Here is a 23443-nt window from a genome sequence, read left to right as displayed (position 1 = left end):
AATCATTTACAACCTTATAAACATCAAACCAAATCAAATTTAACTTTAAACACCCAAAACTGAATCCCAGATTGGTTTGATGATCACAAAAAAGTTTAAAAAAAAAAAATTACGTGTTTCTAAAAAAAAAAAAAAAAAAAATGATCAAAATTTGATAAATAAGTTTAAAAATGGTTAAGTTAGGCGGGAATTTTTGAATGTTTGTAAAGTGTAGTGTCTATTTTCATTCTTTGTATTTTTTCACACAACACCTTTAAGTTTTCCAACAATTTACAAATATTTATTGAAGTTTTATACAAATAAGAAATCTAATTAATATATTAGAAAATAATTAAATAATACCAATAATATTACTATTTTTAACTATTGAAGAAATAGAATAAAAAAGTAGTGGTAAACAAATAATGTAATATATTTATCTGGTAAGAAATTCATGAACATTGGATAGTTTTTCTTTTTTTTTTTTTTTTGTTTTATTTGATTCAAAAATTTTGATCAGATCTGTACAATGGAATGATTTGTTGTTGTGGAATATGACGATTCTGTTGTTGGTAGAACGAACAGATTTCGTTCCATTTCATTTTGCATTCCAATGCGGTACGTGGAATTTTCGTGGTTTTGGCACGTGCCAGATGTTTGGCGACCTGCTGGAATGAGGTCACCTCATAGCTGTGTGATAGGATTTGGTCGATCTTTTTGGTGAGAAGCTCCAACTCGGTGGTGGACCACGGTGTCTGACGCGAAGTGGTCGCCTTGAAGTATTGGTAGCGACACTGGATGTCAGTACGTGTCTTAATTTCCATGGCGACGTTCTTCCAGCTCTGACCGTGCTTGTCGACCAACTGGAACAGCAGGAGCTCTTCGTCTTCGTCCCACGAGCCCTTCTTGATCTCCGGACTGAGCACACGCTTCCAGTGTTGTGCGCATTGAGCACCGGTTTTTCCGCCGCCCAGCTTCGAAGCAATCTTCTTCCATTGTTTGTCTCCATTCTCTGTAACCAAACGAATGAGATTCTGTGATTCTTCCTTTGTCCACTTGTTGGGTGGCGATCTCAGACCTCTGCTGATACTCTCTCTCTTTCTCTCACGCTTCTTCTTTACAACTTCCATATTGTTCTGAGTGAGTTCGATGTCTTTGACAAACTCCAAATCAGACTCCTCTACGCCACAGTCAACCAAGAAATTGACCATTTTAACATCTCCATCTACTTTAATAAATGTTTGTACAAGTGTTTGATAAATATAATCTAATTGATTTTCTTTGCAAATAATTTTAATCTAAAAAAAAAAAAAAAAGAATTAGCTAAATTGATATTTAATTAAATATCTATTTGTTTACTTATAAACTTACTTTTGATAACATTGTTTTTACTGTAATATATTCTTTTATACAATCTGAAATCAGATTTAATATTGAGTGTGAAGCTTTGGTTTCTAAAATTTGTTTAATAAAAGGCTGGAGGAATGACTTTAGTTGTTCCTCTTGTAGGTATTCTTCATCGATATCACTTCCGGCGTCCTCATCTTGGTCATTGAGATTATCATCACCATAACTTGAATTGATGTCATCGGATGAAAATTGTCTCTTTAATGGTAGGATTGGACTTTCAGAGTCTGAAGAAAGTGAACTGGAAGATAGTGAATGGTGTAATTGGTATTGTTGTTGTTGTTGTTGTTGTTGCTGTTGTTGTTGTTGGAATTGTTGTTGCTGTTGTTGTTGTATGAATTGTTGTTGTTGATACTGTTGGAAAGCAGCAATTTGTTCTGGAGTGGCACCTTGAAAAGTTGGTGTTAATTTACTGGCAGCAGATGAAACTGCAGTGGCTGGATGGAATTGGTTTTGTGGTGAACTCCAATAATATGGAGCAGTATATTGATATACAATTGCCATTTTAAAAATCTATCTAATAATTATAATTCTTTAATAAAATAAAAAATATTAAAAAAAACAAAACAAGATTGGTTTTTTTTTTCTTGCAAAATAAAATAATTCTAAATAAATTAAATTATTAATAAATATTATTAGTATTAATTAATTTTAGTAAATTGTGATATTTAATAATTATTAGTTAAAGAACAAATTTCAAAGTACTGACTATTATTGTTGTTGTTGATGTTGTTACAAAAATAATCATACTTAAACAACTATAATTTAAATCAATCAATTTTTTTTGATTTTAAATTGTATTGTTTAAAAGAATTTGATATATTGTGGCTATTATTTAACGATGATGTGGACTCGTTCATTTAATTTATATCTGGTGGGCAATTCCAACCACGAAATATATATTTTTGGTACGAAGAAATGTGGTTGGAACTGAAGATATCCCTTTGAAATTTCAAAGGTCAATATATTGAAAAAAAAAAACAAAGGTTTTAGTGTGGTATGTGTTTTTTGTAATTTGTGGTAGTTTTGATTGAAACTTTCCACTTAAACAAACAAAGAATATTTATAAATATTAAAAACTTTTAATATTACAATAAAGAAATATTAAATATTTAAAATTAACTTTTTTTTTATGTTTGTAAAAACAATAATTTTTAAAATATAAAACTAACCAGTAGAATGTTATACTTTACAGTAATTACGATACAATACAAGTTGATTATAAATTACTTTTAGTAATTTTGAAAAAACAATAATAAACTGAAAAAGGATTTTTTTTGATGTTGATTTATAAATTAGCTAGATTTAGTTAGTTTATATTTCCAACTAATTAATGGTTGAATTGTTACAATTGATATTCAAATGTTTTTGTTGGTTGGTTGTTTGTTTGATGGTTGGTAGTGGTGTTTTATTGTCAATGTTGATTATTTAATTGTTATTTTTTTATTTTTATTTGTTTGGTTTGGTGATCCTCTGGTTTATTTAATATTTATTAATTATTGTTGTGAGGATTGGATAGATTTTTTTCTTTCTTTGATCGAACCAATGAATCAAAAAATTTACTCAGGAAGATGGAAGATCAGGGTAACAAGTGTATAATATGTGGACATTGTTGTTTGAAAATATATAAATTCAAATATTCGTGTTGTCAAAGACGTCAACAGCAAAAACAGCAACAACAACAACAACATATATTAAATTAAAATTGATGGTCATTACCCATTATTAGAATGAAAATTATTTTCCCACGAAATTGAATTTAATTAAAATTAATATTCCCATAGATGGTAACTTTTATCTGTGATTTTTTGTTAGGATCTCAGTTTTTGAATGAGATTTGGACAACACAAATGCCATGATAAATATAAATGTTGCGACATGTATTGAACAACAAATATTGAATTCATTATTTCAAAGGGGAAGAACATACAGTGAACTGCTATACATTTGTTTATTTGATAAATAAAAGTGGGTGGGAATATATAATTATAACACACTGTGTTGATAAAATATCTCTAAATATATGAACAAACAATTACCATCAAAACACACACACACACACTCACGCACAAACAGACACACAGTTAGTCAGTCAGTTCAATATATACACAGTCACAGTCTTCAACACATTCATCACAAACAAACAGACACAAACATAAACACATGCTCACACATAAAACAATGAGTGGTTTGATTTTGGAAATCAATCAAAATGAAGAGTGAGTGTGAGTGGAGTCAGGTGTCAACTAGTTGGTAGTGGTAATAATTTTATCAGGTTTAGATAAACAAAAACAAATAAATAAAAATTATCTCTTCTATATTTTGTCAATCTAATATGTATGTAATATCTAATACCTACATAATTATTAAAACATATATAATTTACGCAATGAATAATATCTGTAATTATTATAAAAAACAAATATATAAACAACAGAGTAACAAAAATAAAAACAACAACAGACCAATATATATAAATATATATTTAAATGTATACTATACAATGAAGTTAATATATAATTTTGATCAACAACTAATCAAAAAACACATTTTTTAATATATCTGAAGAAGTATAAATGTTTGATCAAATGAAAAAAACAAACAAAAAGATCATAAATGAAAGATTAAAGGTGGTTGGCGAGGTGAACTTGTTACTTGAACCATCAACGTAGAGAGTATTAAAATGATAGAAAAAAGATTGATCTCTATGGAATCACGCATATCTTGTATGAATAGAGTTATTGTTTATCACTTTTGCACTTAATTAGAAATACACCAAAACAGTGTGTTTAACTGTTACGAATGGTGCTGTTTCTTCCTCTTCCTCTCTTTACCACAAAAGGATAGACAAATGACCATCATCATAATAATCTAAGAGGAGAGAACAGCAGAGAAGTACGAAAGTGTCAAACAATATCAATAAAAGAAAGAAGAGTTGGCTAGCAAGTGAGTGTGGGGGAGTATTGATCGAATTTGATTGTTTAAATGTTTGATCTTGGTCGATGGGGTGTGAATAAGTGAGTGAATGTGTGGGGTGGGTGTGGAAATAAACAAAAATGTGGGGAGATGTCCAGAGAGGAGAGTGCTGCATTTTTTGTTTTATTTTTTATTTTGCACATTTTTGATTTTGATTGCAAGCAAGACATCAAATACAAAGTGTTGCACAGTTAATAATAGTATTACAAATATCCACAAATAGACTCATAGGTAGCATTTTTAGCTATTACACAAATGTAGTAAAAATCTATTTATCTAGACAAACAAAATATTCTTTTCATATTAAACATATACTTACTTGAATTACTGTTTTGTTTTTGTTTTTTTTATTGACTGATCAATGTGATTGAAGTGTTTAATTTCAATATCTAAATCAATAGCAATACAGATTAAAACTAACCAATTAAATTTGATTGAAAAAAAAAAGAAAAAGAAAAAGAAATAGAATTTGTATTTATTAAATAAGGAACATTAAATAATGAATAAACAATAAATAAATAATGATGCTGATAAATAATAATTAAATAAATAATTATTTGAATATGTATAATATGATTTTTTTTGTTTTTTTTGATTACTTAATATAAGTAATTTTGGTAATGAAAAATGATTTGAAATCTTGTTTGGAATATAGTTATAGAATAGATTAGAAAAGTTTGGTTTTTATTCAGAACAACAACAAACAAAAAATAAACAACACTTTGTTGCAAATATTGGACACATTGATCCGTTCATCTATTATCCACCCTTTGTCAACAAAACAATATCTCACCAACCAAATTTGGTTGGTTTTAAACCTCATACTTGTGCACACTTTTTTTTTTTTTTTTTTTTTGACCGCAGCAAAAAAGGATACTCCACAAAAAATATTATTGTGGAAACAGGTATGTTGAAAGATGAAACACCCAGGTGTTGTTGTGCTTGGTGTCAAACACCTACTATAATCAAACTGTATTAAAAAACTAAACTATGGGTCAGAAAAAAAAAAACAATTTGTGTTTGCAGTAAAGCAATCAGCTGAATTAATAGCAATTTATTAAGTAATTCAATAGGCTGAAAATCAGATTGATCCTTTGGTTCATTCATGGAGATACCTCACCAGATTTCGTTTAAACCAAATGAACCTCTTTTTGTCTTTTTTGTACCAAGATATTAATACACAAACATCATTGTTGCAACATACCCTATCAAAATATGAAATTTGTACAAAAAACACAAACACTGGGGTGTGGGAGGGTGGTAAAAAAAAAAAAAAAAATAAAGAAAGAATTAAAACTCCGTTTCATAAACTGTGATCGCACTGACAATCATCAAATCCCACAAAAAAAAAAAAACTAAAAAAAGTTTAATTAATTAAAAAAAACATCATTTTTCATGAAATTTGGCAAATATCTGATTTATGGTGTTTTTAGTTCAATTTTGATTTGTTTTTGATTTGAAAAGGTGTGTGTTGTGTTGTGGTAGTGTGGTCACTTTAAATCACACCTTAACACACCTGATAAATTTTAAATGAAACTGTGAAAAAAAAGTGAGTGAAGTGAACATCATCATCAACATTTCGCAATAAATTTATTTTTTCAAACAAAACACTGCAACAGAATAGAACAAACCTAAACAAGACAAGAAAGGTTTATTGTGTGTTTATGATTTCTTAAACACAAAAATAAAATAACCATCTCTTCACATAATCATCTGTCAATGTGCAAATGGACTTGACATATTTTTTTGTAATATTTTTTTGATAAATATTTTTTATTTTTTATTGTTTTTTTTTTTATTGTTTTTTCATGAAAACAAGATCTAAATTTATAAAGTTTTTGTTTGTTGGTAGGTTGGTTGTTTGGTTGTGGTTGGTTTCAGTTTGTGTAGCTGTGTGTTGTTGGACGGTCCTTTACCAACTAGTGACCAAGTGTTGCAGATGATTGAATCCTCATCATACCACTCTTTGTGGAAACCTCGGACTTTAGATCCGAGAGGAACACATCTTTATCTTTTTTGGAGCTGAAGCACAATGTATAGATTACCACATCAACGGAACTAAGATTTCCATAAACCACTCTCACCATTGAATCTATTGGATTTGTTTTACATTTTAATTAAAAAAGTTAGATTTGAAGTGAATAAATTGTAAATAAATTGTAAACATTTCAATTGAAAAACACAGATAGATCTAGTGTTTTATGTTGAGTGTTTGTTTGCTAGTTTACTTAGTTGGCCAACTTACCTTTTGATTCGATATCTTTCACATCGGTATCTCCCAGGAGTGGAATGGTGAAGAGGTATTCATATTTGTAAGAAGAGAAAATACTGGTCTTTTTTGTTACCAAAATACTGTCGTTAAAGATGAACAAGTAGAAGTTTCCAGATTCATTCTTCTTGGTCGAGGCGATAACACAAGACACTTCTCTAACAAAATATCTATGTGATGCCAACAATTCCTGCGAAGAGCGCATGAAAAAAGTTGATATTTTTCAATCGATTGAAAAGTTATTAATAATCGTTAGTCAATGCTCATTCCAATAATGAACAAACAAAAATAAAAATTACAAAAAAAAATAACCAAAAACCAAAAATTAATCAGGTTTGTTTTGATTGGGCGAAATTAATTAATAATAGTTTGTTGGCGGCCGAGCATCACACCACAAAACAAATTAATTAATTAATTTTTTATCGTTTGTGCAAATGTGCAAAGTTTGATGATGCTGATTCACTACATTGATCAACGAACACTTCGCATTACTTTGCCAAATTAATCAAAAAATAACACAACACACTACATATATATATATATATAGATAGATAGATAGTACTTACGGGAACATTTTTGATTTCTTTTTGGACTTCGAGTAGTTTGGATCTATTGTCAACATTCTTCTTTCTATCGTTTATATATTGATTGATACCTTTCATTGATTCGTGAGCGGTCTTTATATTTTTATATTCGGTATGGTCTTGTGGGGTATGACTTAGAATTTCCTATTATTATCGTAATGAAAAAAAGTTAATAAATATTACACTAAAGTCTGTAATTTGAAAACATTTTGATTGACCATCTGATGGTCACATCAATCATTGATGATGATGTCATCCAACTTACTCTAAGCAATAGCTCATAACGAGGAATACGTTGAACTGGCATAATTAATAAACTTTGACTGTTATTATTATTATTTTGAGAAATAGAAATTCAAATTAATTAAATTTTTAGTTTTTAAATAAGATAAATTAAAATGATAATTATAAATTTTACTTACATATCCATATTTGATCTTGATTTCTTTTTCTGTTCAGTAAAGAATGAAGCACCCTGAGGTGTTTCCATCATTACCTTTAACTTGGGTGATACTTGATCAAAGTTATTAACATACTCTACATAGATCTTAAATATTGGTGCCTAATTATTATCATAGAGATATACTTTAAATATTAGTTACTCTATGGAATGATATAAATCTGGATAATATATATGACAACATACAAATTTCAAAAATACATCACCAACTAATATTGGGAATTTACTTAATCTTTTCTCTAGCTCATGGTGGAAGTCATTGCTGAGTTGTAATAAACTCTTTAGATTTGAGAAAATCTTTCCAATCTCCTCAGACTTGAATAACTTGGTAACTTTGGCTTCTACTTCCATTGGAATAAAATAAAACTATAACAATAATAATAACAATTGTGTTGTTGATTAATTGATTGATTCAATCATATAATTTGTGTTTGAAGAAGATCCAACTTACATTTTGCAAAATTAATAAAGAATTTAAATAGGAAACTTCAGTGCTATAGACTTCGTTTACAGCTCTGAATCTCTTCTTTGCATTCTCAGTCTCTGGGTCGTTGGCATGCAACTTTAGAGAGACAAGCGATCTAAACTTGTTTCTGGTCGACCACTTTCTGAAGCAACGTTGAATCTTGACAACGTCGCCCACCTTGTAGTGCTTTCCGTTGAGTGATGCCACTTCATTGAGATTGACATGTGGGAATCTCGGGACTGGCTTGGTGACAGCAACGACCTCGGAAACACTTGGCGCAGTTGCATTGACTACCACTGCAGTTTGAGGTACCAGTGTCGCTGTTGGTGCTGGTGGTGCTGGTGTTGTCTTGGCTGGTGCAGAGTTGTGTGCAGTAATAGTAACAACTCCACCGGCTGAAGCGGTAGCAGCAGCGGCAGGTGGTGGAAGTGGTGCCTGTTTGGTTGGAATCTTCTTGGCACCCAAACTGGAAGGAACTACATTGCCAGTAGGTGGCGACTTTTGGTTCAGATTGATCGCTGCAACCATGTCTCTCATTGGCTGGAGCGAGTCGATTGTTGCCTGTTGAGATTGGATCTTGATGTCTTTCTTTTGGATATCGAGCAACTCTTGCTCACGCTTGATGGCGTCCTGCTGCTCCCTCAGCTTCTGCTCCTCGAGTTGACGATTCTTTTCAAACTCAATCTTGAGTGCATTTCTCTCTTGCTCCTGTTTCTTTTTGAGCTCGACGATTGCTTCTCTCTCTTTGGCGATCTCTTCATTGCGCTTGGCAAGCTCCTCTTGTTGCTTGGCCAAGTCAAACTTGCGCGACTCTGCCAGTGATCGCTCGTGGTTCTTCTCGGAGTCAAACTTCTTGACGAGTGAATCGATGTCTTCTTTCTTCTTTTGCAGCTGTGCTTCCTGTCGTTTGATCTCCTCGGCTTTCTGTGCTTCCGCTTGGTGGCGGGCACGCTCTTCCTCCTGGAGTTTGCGGGTGATTGCTTCCTGTTGCTGACGCAATATGTTTTGTTGTTCGTTCAACTTTTGTTGCTGTTGCTTCTGCTCCTCGATGATGGCGCGTCTCACTTCCTCGTCGTGCTTTCTCGCGAGTTCTCTCTCGCGTTGCAACTCATTCATCTGACGCTTCATCTCCTCTTGCTGCCAGATCATGATCTTCTGCTTCTCTTGCTCACCCTCCTGGTACTTCTGGGCGGCTTCACGCTTGAGACGCTCCACTTCTTCACGCTCCTTTTGTAGCTGAGCTTGCATCTTGTCTTGCTCCTCCTTCTGTTGCTGTTTGATACGCTCCATCTCCTGGTTTTGTTGCTCGTAGTACTGTCTCCACTGCTCCTCATACTGCTTCTGCTGTTCATAGTATTTTCTCCATTGTTCTTCGTACTCTTGTTGTCTCTGGTATTCCTGTTGCTGTTGTTCGTAGCTTGTATAGCCCGCTGTCGGTGGATACTGATATCCCTGACTACGTCTATTGTTTGTCTTACTTGATTCATCAGCAGCCAAGGATGCACTAGAGTGTTGTTGTTGTTGATCATAACCAGTATATCCAGTTGAGACAGGAGAATATTGGTAACCTTGACTACGTCTATTGTTTATCTTACTTGATTCATCAGCAGCCAAAGATGCACTAGAGTGTTGTTGTTGTTGATCATAACCAGTATATCCAGTTGAGACAGGGGAATATTGGTAACCTTGACTATGTCTATTGTTAATTGCACTTGATTCTCCAGCAGTAACACTAATTGGAACAGGTTGTTGTTGTTGCTGGTCATAACCAGTCGAGACAGGAGAATATTGGTAACCTTGACTGTGTCTATTATTAGCATTAGTAGGCGAATGATCATCGTATGTTGTTTGTTGTTGATTGTAATGATCATAATTTCCAACAGTTGATGCAGTGCTACTATTATGAGTGTTGGTGTAATCATAGTCTGTACGAGTTTGTTGTGATGGTTGTTGTTGTTGTTGTTGTTGATTATAATATACAGAATTATTTGGTTGCTGTTGATCTAAATAACCACTAGAATTTTGACGTTGATGTGAATAGGCATCGCTGGTAGTGCTCTGATCATAGCCATACTGAGAATTGGTAGCAGCAGCAGTAGTAGTAGTTGGACTGGCAGTATATTGTTGGTATTGATTATAAGGATCATTAGTAGCGTTGGTAGCAGCAGCAGTGGTATGAGTGTTTGTATTGCTACTACTAGTATCACCACCATATCCATATGGATAATTATAAGCTGCATTTACATTTTGTTGTGGTTGTTGCTGTTGTTGTTGTTGATAATAACTACTTGTATCATATTGTGATGTTTGTTGTTGTTGATTTTGTGGTTGTACAGTTGATGAATATCTTGGATCTACATAGGTAGGACCATACAAATCTTCGTGTTGTGGCTGTGGAGGTGGTGGTGGTGGCGGAACTGTAGATTGTCCATAATACCCCATATAGTTATAATCATTATAACTCATCTTTCAAAAAATAAAAAGAAGTATTATGAAAATATTATATTATATAAAAATATAATATAATATATCTATAAATATATGTAAAAATGTTTATATAATTGTATAATATATTTAAATGAATGAATATTAGATATTATAATTTAAAACATTAACATGTAAACTAAAGTGAATGGTGTTGAACAACAGTACAGTGTGAATGACAATATTTTTTATTAAAAAAATAAAAATAAATTTTAATTTTTGATAATGCACATCAAATTTTATGACACTTTTTTCGAAAAAAACAAAAAAAAATGAGAATTTTAATGTTTTTTATCAATTATTTTTGGTGCAATTCGCACATTTTAATACAAATTAGGTGAAAATAGAACCTTTGAATTTGAAGATTTTGATGTTTTTTGAAGATTATAACAAAAAATATTTTATTTTAGTTGATTTATTTGCGTTTAAGAAAACCAGAAATTCACACTACACTGGGTGGTGGGGAACGTGGTGGTGGTCTGGCTTTGAGTTCTGATGGGTGCGACGCGCGTCAGAAATGAGGTGACTGTACTTTTGAACAATACTGCCAATAATAACCTTATATCATGTGGGGAAAATAGGATCATAAATAATGGTGATATGGTATGGTTGATCGGTAGTTAGTCAAAAAGACAAAATAGAAAACAAACTTAAATATTAAAGTTAAGTGTTTAAATAAATCTATCTTTAGAGAGATGATTAAAAAAAAGATAATATAAAGTTAGTTATTTATATAAAAAAATGTAACAATAGAGAAAAATAGAGTTATTAAATAATAGATTGTCAGATACATGATTCTGAGTCAGGGGGCCTATGCCCTATCTTTAGAAGTGTCAGAAAAAATTAGGTTGTTTCATCATCTAGAATCTATTATCTATAACTCTATCTTTGTTTGAATGATAAATCCTTACCTTTAAGATTTATGAATGTCAATTCATATTTTGTGTTTTAAAGTGGTGGGTAGACAAGTAGTCATTAACCTACAAGAATGTATTATACTGTAAATAGATCAATCAAAGAGTTAGTAAAGTTTATATTTTTGTATTATAATAAAATGAATAGCGATTATTTAAAAAAATTATAATTATAGTATTATTTAGTCAGTGTTAAAAAGCTCGTGTATATTATCAACAGTTTACTTTAGATAATAAATTAAATATCATCATTAAAATAATATTATAATTATAAATTTAATAAAAACAGATAAAGTTGGATGAGTGGAGTCGATATTTACATTTTTAAAAGATGATAATTATTATTATCACTGAACGAAGATAACTTAAGTCATATCTTTGTTTGTGTGGTTACTATGAAACAAATGAAATGGAGTAACCATTTTTTTTTGTTTAAGGTCGACTCGTCAAAAGAAAAAAAAAAAAAAAAAAAATTTTTAAAAAAAAGTAAAAATTGGAATAAAAAATTACATATATGTGTAAATTTTAGTTTAGAATTCAGGTTCACTAAATTAGTTGATTTTGATCTAATTTAAAAGTTCTCATAAACAAAATAATCCATTATTAATTCATATATTAACTTATATATATATTAACCAATGTATTGAAAGAACCGTTGATAAATTTATAGTTATAGATCAGAATTGATATTTAATCTTGAAAAAGAGAATTTATTAAAAAAAAAAAAAATATTGAAAATCTATTGCTTATTTAAATGTAATATCAAATCTTGTTGGGATCAATCTGAATAAATTAAATTATTTATTGTTTGGCAAATCCTTTCTATATGATGTTGGATTATTAAACGACAGTGGTCAAAGTTTTGAAATTATACAATTTTGATTGATTAACTATCTCTTTTTGGATGGTGGTGGATTCGGTGCCCAGTGGATACATTTCGGTTCTATTCTCAATGTTTGCTTGGAGTAAATCTTCAAATGTTCTTCTATGGCCTTGGGTGTAACAGAGATAATGTGTTGTCCTTTCCAATATCTAATTAAATTGAGCGATTGCAGTGTACTTATAATATCTTCAGTCTATTTATTTTAAATAAAATAAATTGTTAATTAATTAATAAAATAAATCTGGTTAATCTTAAATTAAATTAGATTCGACTTACTCTAATTGATGTCATATTTGAAATATCGAGAATGGAAAGATTACCCTTGTGCTTACGCAGTATCTCCAAGAGTACTTGTGTCCAATAGGATCTGAAACTAAGTAAACCTAAATCTGACAATGGTTTTTCAGGTGTTCCAACTTTATGTTCTTTCTTTGAGAGTTCATATGCTATTTTTTTTGTTAAATAATAATAGTAACATTTGGTTAAATTAATGACTGGAAAATTTAAGAAATTAACTACTTTTTAAACTTACAAAAAGAAATTAAAAGTTTACCGAATCCTTTACGTTGAAATGGTGGTAATGTTAATATACAAGCGAGATTGTAGCCATCGGGCGAATCCTTTTCCTTTGAGAAATAGCCAACCATGTGACAACCGCGTTGATCACACTCGGTCATGATGTAGAAGAGAAACGGCTCGACATCGTAGTACAGTGTTTTGTGATCGAGAAACAACTTGGAGAGCAAGCACAGATTCTGACAGTAGATCTTGTTCTTCTTGCCGTCGACCTCGAACATCGAGATGTTCCCATACCGATAGATCTCGTTGCCAGGCGGATGTCGCAGGTCGCACTTCAGCTTGTGTCTGTTCAGTGTCTTTTTCTTCTTCATATACTTCAGGCAGAACTCGCAGAGAAACAGCTTCTCGCACTTGGCAAACTCCTCGGGATACGGCGAGAAGTACCACGTATCGATCTCGTAGCGACCCAGCTCGATCACATTGATATTCTTGACCTTGGTGATCTCCTCGTGCTCCTTTTCGATCTCTGAGAGTTTGGTGTCGTCGTTGCTCTGTATGTGATTGGTTTCATTCAGTTTCCGCTTGAGATTACGTGTCAGCTTGATACTCTGTCCATCGCTATTCTGAATCTCCGCAATCGGTGCAGTGGTGTGTGTTTTCGGTTCGTTTTCAATCCTCGAAAAATCCAGCCGCGATTCATGCACCCACTCGTCCAAACGACGATTGAATCCCGGGTAATGAACATAATAATCATAGGTTCCAGGCAATGTTTCCGATTCTTTTTTCTCTATAATTTCACATAATCCTAATTTTATTTTCATTATTAGATTAAAACAAAATCCTAATCTATTCATCCCGACTATTTAAGTTGCCAGACTTACTATATTGATCTCTCCATTTACAATAAATATTTGTACCGGTATCCAATACTTTTCTTAATTCATTATTTCCAATATGTATATCGTTGCCATTTCCATTACAAGTTCCATTTCCATTTAGTTCCGGACTGTTATTTGTTGAATTATTATTATTTGATGTGGTGGATGTGGATGAAGTAGTTGTAGTTGTTGTTGTGGTTGTTGTGGTCTCTTCCAGATTCTCTGGTGTTGTAGATTCATTCCTTGATAAATCCGTCGATTCATCTGTTACAATTGCTGATGTTACCTCTGTTGACATGTTGGTGTGTGAATTTTTATGGTGACACAAAAATTTGAAAAAAAACTTTTTTTTTTGCAATGTGAAAGTGTAGAGTAATTATGAATGTAACTAACTCTTTTTTTTATACTAATTATATTACAGCTGTATTTCTTTAAATATGTTTACTATATTATATATGATAGTAATTATATATTATATATATTTATATTATAAATAAGAAAATTATTTATTGAAACGTAAAAAAAAACACTAAAGTGATAAAACTTATTGTTTCATACGATATGATTAAAAAAAATTAAAACTTTGAAAGTTGTGCTTTATCTTTATTATGATTAAACTAATTAAAAGTTAAGTTATTAAATCATTGAATTTACTGGTTCTTCTTCCTCTTTCTATACTATGTTATTTTAACTGTTACAGTTGAATTTCAAAAAAAAAAAAAAAAAAAAAAAAAAAAGGGGGTGTTAAAAAAAACATATCTGCTGAAGGGCAATGGAAGTTCGTTTCCTCAATAATTTATTTATCTTTAACTTGTAACACATAATTATTAGATAATATATATATTACTATAACATTACTACTACTTGATAAAAAAAGAAAGAAAGAAAGTTAAAAGATGATTGTTAGTACAGGAAATAGAGAAGCAATTAAATTATATAGAGAGATTATGAGAACTTTGAGGCATTTCACTCATACAAACGAACAAGGTATACCTTGGTAAATATCATTGTTATAATAACTATTGTTGTTATTGTTGTTGTAGTAGTTGATATTTGAATACAGTTTTATTAATACCATATATACTCTTCTTAAAGGAAAGTCATTTTAAGAGATAGTGTAAGAAATGAATATGAAAATTCGAAATTCGAAACAGATCCACATAAACAAGTAGAGATGATCATGGTTGGTCGTGATTGTTTAATGAGAATACAACATGGTGTATGTATATGTTGATACTAAACTTTAAAACTTAACTAACCTATAAAAACTAAGATGTTAACTGGTAAAATCGATAAAGATCCTGAGTCAGGAGGTACTGGTAACCCTTTTCAAAAAGTATAAACATATAATATATAGCGATTATAATAATATATATATATAAAAAACTAGTATCAAATTCTTGTATTTATTTAAATTAAATTAAAGTTTAATTAATTAAAAGTTATTATTTTAAAATCAACTTCAATTAGTCAATCTCTCATCATTATAATAATCTGAATATTCATTATCTTTTTTCAATTACAGATATATCAAATTTGCATTGCAATGATAATAATGTTTTAAATTTAAGTTTTAAAAGTTTAAAGTTTTTTTTTGTTTAATTTAAATGTATTTGTTTTGTTTTTTTTTTAGTCATATTATATTTTATATATTTAAAATTATTTAAGCATCGACTTCGTCTTGAGTTGACTTTTGAGTTGAACCAGCGTTTTTATCTGATTGAATTAATTATATTAATTAAACAAAGAGTGTTAGTTAATTAAATTCTATCATGAGAAAAGGTTTATTGTTATAACTTACCAAAAGCAATGTTTACAACCAATTGTCTTCCTTCGATTTCGTGTTGAGCAGAGACGGCGTTTTGAGCAGACTCTTGGCTGGCGAAAGTGACGAAACCGTATCCCTTTGAACGTCTGGTGATACGATCCAAAACTACGTATCCATCAGAGATTGGACCGTATTTAGCAAAGTGATTTCTCAAAGCGACTGTTTATTTATAACATAGGTTTATTTAAATTAGTATTTGTTGTTGTTGTATTCCTTTGATTTTATGTCATCTTTATCTAATTATTATTATTATTATTATTATTATTATTATTATTATTATTATTATTATTGTCATATGCACATATAATCAAATCTAATCCTATCCTATCCAATCCATTCCAATCCAACACAGTTCAATGCAATGTCATTTAATCGATTACAATTCCTTTTATCTTTATTTTTTGCTGCTTCAACAACCTTCACTGTTCATTTATTTCATGAAATGTATAGTTGTTTTTTTTTTGAATATTTCTTATTTTTTTATCTTAATCTTTTCAGCTTGAATCGAATTGACTGGAGAAGTTGAATTAAACTGAATATGAATGTGGTTGAATTATTACTGTGTTGAACTGTTGATATTCATATTTTTATAGACTCTGTGCGACAATAGTGATGAGATTCATGATCATTTTATGTAAAACACATACTCTTGCAAACAGACCATGGGAGACGGGCAACAAAGATTCTATTGTTCATTTTAAAATATTATCTATATAATTGATTATTGACAAAAAAAAATAACAACAAATTTCCACCAAAGCAACGACGATATCAAAATTTTTTTTTTGGATCATTCGGTTTTTTTTTTAAAAAAAAAAAATCAAAATTAAAAAAAAAAATATAAAAACAAAATAAAGAGTTTGAATATAACTAACTGATCAAAAAATATAGATATCTTACATGTTATGAATATTTATTGCAACAAATTTAAAATAATTGATATTTTTTAACTTGAGTTCATTTAAAGTGATATTCTTTTTTTTTTTATTTGAATTTTTTAGTATAGTTATTTGTTATTGATCGATTTAGTTTTTTTTTGAAAATAAAAACTAAACTGTAGTCAACTTGTTGTTCGTTTGATTGTAAAGTATAATTCAATATAGTAGTGTGTGGAGATATGATTTCTTTGAATAGTATTTATTGCACGAAAGTGTTGTTAAATCAAAGTGGTGGTTTTTTTTAAAAAAGTTTTAAACAAAAAACAAAAACATACAATAAAGATCTTTGTTTCATTTTGTTTTGTTTCTTTAGTTTACATCGTTCACTTAGATGAATTTCACAAAGGAACAGTTGTGTGGATTGCTTTCAAATGTGTTGTCGGCAGACACCGAACTATTGAGAGTGACAGAACAGCAGATCAAACAGCTAAACGATGTCCAAGGATTCACAGGTGCACTGATAGCGCTACTCTTTGACAACAATGTCTCGCAACTAGTACAATACGTTGCAACCATAGTATTAAAGAATCATATTCAATCGATTTGGAGAAAGAAAAAGTAAGTAGTTACATGTTGCTTTTGTAATATTTCATTTTCTTTTTGATGTTGTGTACTGACACCACCACATTCATCGCATTGATCTATCTCTCTCTCTATCTATCTATGTATCTTTTATTGTAATAATAGCAATTCAATTATAACCGATCAGGAAAAAGAAGTATATAGATCACAGTTTATTGAATTGTTGACAAAGTTTGATCATCAAGGTCAGAATGCAAAGATCAGTGCACATCTCGCTATCATCATCTCTCAGATTGCAAGAGTCGACTTTCCCGCACATTGGCCAACACTCTTCAACTCATTGTTGAATCTCTATGAGAATGGAAATGACACTATCAAAAAGAGTGCACTCACCACAATAAAAGCAGTGGTCAATGAATTGGCATCACGCAGATTCCAACCTGATAGACAATCATATTATCAAGTAAGTTAGTTATAACCACTATTTTCGGACATTTATAAATGGATGAAATTGAATTTGTTGTTGTTGTTTTGTTAACTTGTTCTAATATATAACTTTGATTCTATAGGTATCTGTACAGTTATTTAAATATTTTAGTCAATTCTTTAGAGATGGATCGTCTGGTTTCATAAAGCTGTTGGATGGTGTTAAGAGCAGTGGTCAACAGCTACAACAGCAGCAATTGGAGATGTTTATACAAACTCATTTGAATTCATTGGAGTTGCTGGTATTGGTATCGAAGATATTGAGACGTGTCATTGTCAATGGCTATACACAATATCAAGAGACACCAGAGATTGTCGATCATTTCGATCTACTATTCACTCTACTTCCACAGCTACATCTATTCCGTGAGCTCATTCAACTCTTACCATCGGATCACCCATTCACCCAAAACTACGATCAACTAATAACAGTTAATCAAAAGGTAACAACATTATCATTATCATTATCATTAAATTACCTATATCTTATTCTAAACTAACGATCCAATAACTTGTTTAGATATTGGTTAAAACACAAACACAAAATCCATTATCTTTTATTGATTTCCTACCGAAATCATTGGTCTATTTCAATCAACAGATTATTAGTTTCAATCATGCAAAAGCTGGTGTTCATGTGTTCAAGAAGAGTTTGGTGCAATCGCTTACTTTCTTGAAGGATGTCGTCGATTGTACTAGCTATCAAAGCGATATGATCTACGATGAGAATGAAGATGAAGTCACTCCGATGTCGAGTTTGGCTGCCAAACACTCGATTGCCACCGTGATGACACCGACCATCAAAGCACAGCAATCGATTCACCAGTTCTTTAGTAATGAGGTGCTGAGTGAGTTGCTGCGTGCACTCGTCTCGAACTACCTGATTCTCAACGGCGACGAACTCGCTCAGTGGCAAGAGGATCCCGAGCAATTCATCAACGACATCGATAGCGGTGCCGAGACCAACGCCTACGAGATGAAACCGTGTTCCTACTCGCTGTTCATCCTGTTGATGCGACACTTTCACGAGATCGGTGTGAGGACGGTGCTTGAGATGCTCAACTACGTGACGAGTGGACACATGACAGTCGACGGTAACCAGCAGCAGCAGCTGAGCACCGAGCAGATTCTCCTGAAGGAAGCGTGCTACATGACTGTCGGTCTTGGATACTACGACCTCTACGATAATGTTAGCTTCGAACAGCTATTCTCCAATGTCTTTATGAAGGAGTTACAGATGCAAGACAAACGATACAACATCATTAGACGTCGTGTCTGTTGGTTGGTCGGTTATTGGATTCCAAAGATTCCAGTCAACTTGAAACCATTCATTATCAATCTAGTATTGGAGTTGACATCGAACGATGATTTAGTCATTGCACTAACAGCACAAGAGTCATTAAGATCATGTAATTATTACTGATATCAATTATAAATATCATAACAATGTTAATTAACTATTTCTTAATTGTCTATATGTATTTAGATATCGATGACTATCAAACAGAATTAGAAGATTTTGTTCCATACGCAGATAGAACATTGTTATCTATTTTTAATCTATCGAAAAGAGTCACAAATGTAGATATCAAATGTAAATTATTAGAAACATTAGGTTCTGTTTACATTAAAATAAATGAAAAAGTAAGTAAACTAACTAATTTATTGTAGATTTTAATTTGTTTTTAAAGATCATGTTGACTAATGTTTTGTTAAATAGATTAAACCATTTGGAAATAATATAATGACATTGGTATCTGATATGTGGAGTAATGGTGAAGCTCCACATCATTTGAAGAGTGCCATTGTTAGAAATCTGACGTTGTTCCTTCAGGCTTTGAATAACGATGCCACTGAATTCTATGGATTCCTATTGCCGGTGATCGAACAATCGACTACTCCCGATACGGAGGAATCGATTTACCTCATTGAAGACGCTCTCGAGCTGTGGCACGCTCTCATTGTGCGAGCCAAAGAATTTTCGGAGCCGTTGCTCAAGTTGTTTGGCAACTTGTTGGCCATCATTCAAAAGACATTCGAACACAACGAGATGGCACTAAAGATATTGGATGCCTATATTCTCATCGGTGGAAAACAGTTGTTTGTCATCTACGGTGAGCAGATTGTCAAGATCATATTGATGCTACTCGGTGACATCAAAGACGAGAGTTTGCTCTCAACAATGCGACCAATCGATCGTGTACTTCAAGTGTATCCAGTGGAGGGAGCAGTATTATTACAACCGGTATTTATCAAGTTGAATTGTCTTATCAATGGAATCAACGGTGGTGGCGGCGGTGGTGACGAAGAGAATGATCAAGTTCAAGAGACAGAACTGGCAATCGTTCACTATTTCAATATATTCGCTCGGTTGATTGCGATGAATCCACTTGGATTCTTTGCTTTTATGGATAAGTACGGTGTTGCCTATCGTCCTTTCTTTGACGGTTGGTTCGACCGTATCGATTCGATCGGTACCTCGGAGGCACGCAAACTCACAGCGGTTGCACTCTCCAATTTGCTGGCAGTGCAACGAACGGAAGTAGCCGAGCTCATTTCACCTATTGTCACCATTGTTGTTGGTCTTCGTGCAGACATCGATCCAATCGACCTTTCACTGATCAGTTTCTCCGAGGATGGACTGGTATTGCCCGAAACCAGCTTGGTAGACATTAACCTCAAGATCGTGTCGTCTCACGACCCAGTCAACACAGTCGATATGTCAACCTATCTAATCAACAAAATGAAAGAATCATCTACAATACATCAATCGTTCAACCAACAAATCCAACAAATTCATCCAACCGTTTTACAACTTGCATTTCCACAACAATGAAAGTTCAAATTAAAATAAATAGATTGATATATATTGAAGTTTTGGTTGCATTGTTGTACCTTTATTCAAATATATTATTAAAAAATTAAATAAATATACTAATCAATGAGATTTATCTGAAAACAATGAATTTCAATATGATGATATTATAGATGCACTTCACCAACTTTCAAAGTCAGTTGATTGTGCAATTCCTGTATGTTAAAACTTCACCTGCTTCTCAAAGGAAATCACCTGAGATCCAAATAATAATTAAATTAAATCTGTTGTTTCTAAATTAAGTTATTCATTACTCAGCTGTCAATCTTCTCAATAATGAATACATTGAGTTTAACGCGAAGTAATAGAATTTATTCAGATTATTGAATATACTAAATATTGTATTTAGATAGAATTGATCTAACAGTAGTTAAGTGTTGATGAACAACTGTATAAACTAGTGGCAATTAGTTTGAAGGATTAAGATTCCAATCAGATTTAAATTTATTCGTTATTGCAGAGCAATCGACAGTGACTCCATGGGATAAAGAATTAGCTATTGTGAAGTTAAGCTAGTGGTACTGTAATTGGCATCGATTGATTTGGTGTAATAGGTGACTGCTCTCTTGACGATATTTCCAGCTTGTATTGGGTACCATCACCAAACATTTCACAGGACTAAAGGACCAGCTTTTTTTTTTTTTTTTTTTTTGCAAAAAAAAGATTTGTTGACTCATGATCAGTCAACAAATTGCAGGTATTGATATTAACCTGCTAGTTCGTGTTTTATATTATATATACATTCTCACACAGGCCGTGAGAAATATAGCCAATAAAATGTTATTATTATTATTATTATTATTATTATTACAGTAAAATTACTATTTTTTTACCATCTAGTACCAAACTTAAAGATTAGTATATATCTTTTATATTTTTAATTGATTAAAGTTAAATAATATATTAGGAATAAGTACAAAGTAAGATGTATTCAAATATATAAGTCTTAATTTAAAAAAATAAAAATAAAAAATAAAAAAAAATAAAAAAGAAAAAAAGTTATAAACTCAAACATGACAATTATTTAGTACGGAATGGTGACAGTTGATGTTTTGAAGAAAAAATAATTTTTAAAAAAAATAATTTATTTAATATATGGTCCATTTGACTTTTGTCTGTATAATAGCATCCATTCGGTTTGGAAGTGATTCATATAAATGGTCAATTAATTGTAGGTCAATATCCTCCCATATCTCACAGATCACCTCCATCATATCCGCGCCAGGGTGACTGTACATGTGATTCTTTACTATCTTTTTAACTATTCCCCATAGTTTCTCGATGATATTAATATCTGGTGAGTATGCCGGTATGAATAGATTTTTTAAACGTCGAGCTCTCATAAAGTTGACCACATTATTGGCGGTATGAACTGGACAATTGTCTTGAACTAGAATATATTGTCGTACGTTTCCACGATAAAGCTGAATAGAATCGATGTTTTGATTTTGGAGAATCTCTATATATTGTTGGTTTTCCAAGTTCCTTCGATTTCAGCAAGATAGCCTGTTCCGACGGGTGTCACACAACTCCCAAAATTAAACTTCCTTCGCAGGTATCTCCTCATCCTGTAAACTTTTTCGAATCTGTTGCAACCAAGTCTGTTCCATTCATATTGATAGTAATTCTTAGGATTTGATTCGATTGTAGACTCATCGGTGAATATACAGTGCTTCCATTGGTCCACTGTCCAGTGACGATGTTCTTTGGCGAAAGCCAACCTTGCCTTGATTGCAGCCAGTGTCAAATCATGTTTTTTCGACAGAGGTTTGTATACAAGAAATTGTTGATGGATTATTTTCTGTGAATCTGGCTAATAGAAACGAACCTATTGAATCATCTCTCGATACATTGTTGCACTTGGGGAACGGTCATACATTCTCGAATTAACAAAAATCTGACTATTGCTCTTCTGATTCTGTCACTGAATATTCTTGGTCTACCTGTTCTTACTCTATCTTTCAAAGATTCTATTTGTTCGAATCTTTTGATTCTATTTACTACTGTTCCTCTACTAACTCCAAAAGTTCGACCTATCTGTGCTTGTGAGTCACCTCTATTGAAACTATCTACTATTCTTTTTCTAAGTATCTCTGTTATAGACATTATAAATATATATATAATATTTCATTAAATTTATTATTTTTAAAGAATAAAATAAAATAAATAATTATCTTGTTTTCAAACAATACTAAATAATTGTCATGTTTGAGTTTATAACTTTTTTTCTTTTTTATTTTTTTTTATTTTTTATTTTTATTTTTTTAAATTAAGACTTATATATTTGAATACATCTTACTTTGTACTTATTCCTAATATATTATTTAACTTTAATAAATTAAAAATATAAAAGATATATACTAATCTTTAAGTTTGGTACTAGATGGTAAAAAAATAGTAATTTTACTGTATTGTTATAAATTATTAATTAATAAGTTGAGTAGTATTAGGATAGAATAGATCTAACAGTAGTTGCGTGTTGATGAACAATAGTATAAAGTGGTGGCACGTAGTTAGACCAGCTTGGCCAAAGAGGCTTGGGCTTCTTTCAGTTATTTTTATTTTTACAAAATGAGACTTACCGCAGGCGGAACATGATTTTTTGATAGGTCAATAAAAATATTTCTCCCCTTCCGGGAATTGAACCCGGGCCTTTCGCGTGACAGGCGAAAATCCTCACCACTAGACCAAAGGGGGAGTTGATGTTTCATCATTCAAACAAAAACGAGCTACACCGAAACGTATTGCTTTATATTACACCAGGTCTGGATTATTACAAATTACCTGCTGAGTAAAAGGAGATATCTTGATTTCTATTATTTATTGTAACATGGATTCTCCACAGCAAACTTCTATGACACAACCTACAACTTTAACAAACTAGCTAAACTAGAATACCACTAACTAATCAGAAAATCAAAACAAGACTTCGGTCGAAACAACTCGAACATTAAAGCATATCAATCCAAATGAAG

At 31.5% G+C, this 23443-nt stretch overlaps 6 protein-coding genes and 1 non-coding gene across 7 annotated transcripts; 2 read left to right on the top strand and 5 right to left on the bottom strand.

Moving 5' to 3' along the window:
* Positions 1 to 482: 482 nt before the first annotated feature.
* Positions 483 to 1890, bottom strand: mybB (putative myb transcription factor; the record flags this gene model as incomplete). The annotated part of the gene is made up of 2 exons (XM_020578164.1): positions 483 to 1277; positions 1351 to 1890. The coding sequence occupies 2 exons, from the start codon at positions 1888 to 1890 to the stop codon at positions 483 to 485; spliced, it is 1335 nt and encodes a 444-aa protein (XP_020432612.1).
* Positions 1891 to 4150: 2260 nt separating this feature from the next.
* Positions 4151 to 14117, bottom strand: gxcJJ (pleckstrin domain-containing protein; the record flags this gene model as incomplete). The annotated part of the gene is made up of 12 exons (XM_020578163.1): positions 4151 to 4214; positions 5549 to 5567; positions 6608 to 6784; positions 7194 to 7359; positions 7481 to 7538; positions 7638 to 7777; positions 7862 to 8041; positions 8127 to 10607; positions 12699 to 12868; positions 12955 to 13048; positions 13155 to 13306; positions 13823 to 14117. 12 exons carry the CDS (start codon positions 14115 to 14117, stop codon positions 4151 to 4153), a joined length of 3996 nt encoding a protein of 1331 aa, XP_020432611.1.
* Positions 14118 to 14715: 598 nt separating this feature from the next.
* PPL_07326 (LYR motif-containing protein) lies at positions 14716 to 15161 on the top strand (the record flags this gene model as incomplete). Its single annotated transcript, XM_020578162.1, has 3 exons — positions 14716 to 14816; positions 14915 to 15038; positions 15093 to 15161. The coding sequence occupies 3 exons, from the start codon at positions 14716 to 14718 to the stop codon at positions 15159 to 15161; spliced, it is 294 nt and encodes a 97-aa protein (XP_020432610.1).
* Positions 15162 to 15482: 321 nt separating this feature from the next.
* Positions 15483 to 16343, bottom strand: PPL_07325 (uncharacterized protein; the record flags this gene model as incomplete). Its single annotated transcript, XM_020578161.1, has 3 exons — positions 15483 to 15535; positions 15621 to 15806; positions 16295 to 16343. The coding sequence occupies 3 exons, from the start codon at positions 16341 to 16343 to the stop codon at positions 15483 to 15485; spliced, it is 288 nt and encodes a 95-aa protein (XP_020432609.1).
* A 573-nt stretch (positions 16344 to 16916) lies between these two features.
* On the top strand, positions 16917 to 20429 carry PPL_07324 (uncharacterized protein; the record flags this gene model as incomplete). Its single annotated transcript, XM_020578160.1, has 6 exons — positions 16917 to 17143; positions 17273 to 17570; positions 17743 to 18036; positions 18114 to 19002; positions 19080 to 19237; positions 19314 to 20429. 6 exons carry the CDS (start codon positions 16917 to 16919, stop codon positions 20427 to 20429), a joined length of 2982 nt encoding a protein of 993 aa, XP_020432608.1.
* Positions 20430 to 21371: 942 nt separating this feature from the next.
* On the bottom strand, positions 21372 to 22574 carry PPL_07323 (uncharacterized protein; the record flags this gene model as incomplete). Its single annotated transcript, XM_020578159.1, has 3 exons — positions 21372 to 21413; positions 21719 to 21858; positions 22319 to 22574. 3 exons carry the CDS (start codon positions 22572 to 22574, stop codon positions 21372 to 21374), a joined length of 438 nt encoding a protein of 145 aa, XP_020432607.1.
* A 519-nt stretch (positions 22575 to 23093) lies between these two features.
* On the bottom strand, positions 23094 to 23165 carry PPL_07322. The gene has a single exon. It is a non-coding gene; the product is annotated as a tRNA-Asp (tRNA).
* Positions 23166 to 23443: the final 278 nt, after the last annotated feature.

This window comes from Heterostelium album, assembly GCF_000004825.1.
Source record: "Heterostelium album PN500 unplaced genomic scaffold PPL_scaffold6, whole genome shotgun sequence".
Taxonomy (NCBI): domain Eukaryota; phylum Evosea; class Eumycetozoa; order Acytosteliales; family Acytosteliaceae; genus Heterostelium; species Heterostelium album.
Note: the sequence above shows the minus strand (reverse complement) of the source record. Positions and strands in the feature narration are given on the sequence as shown.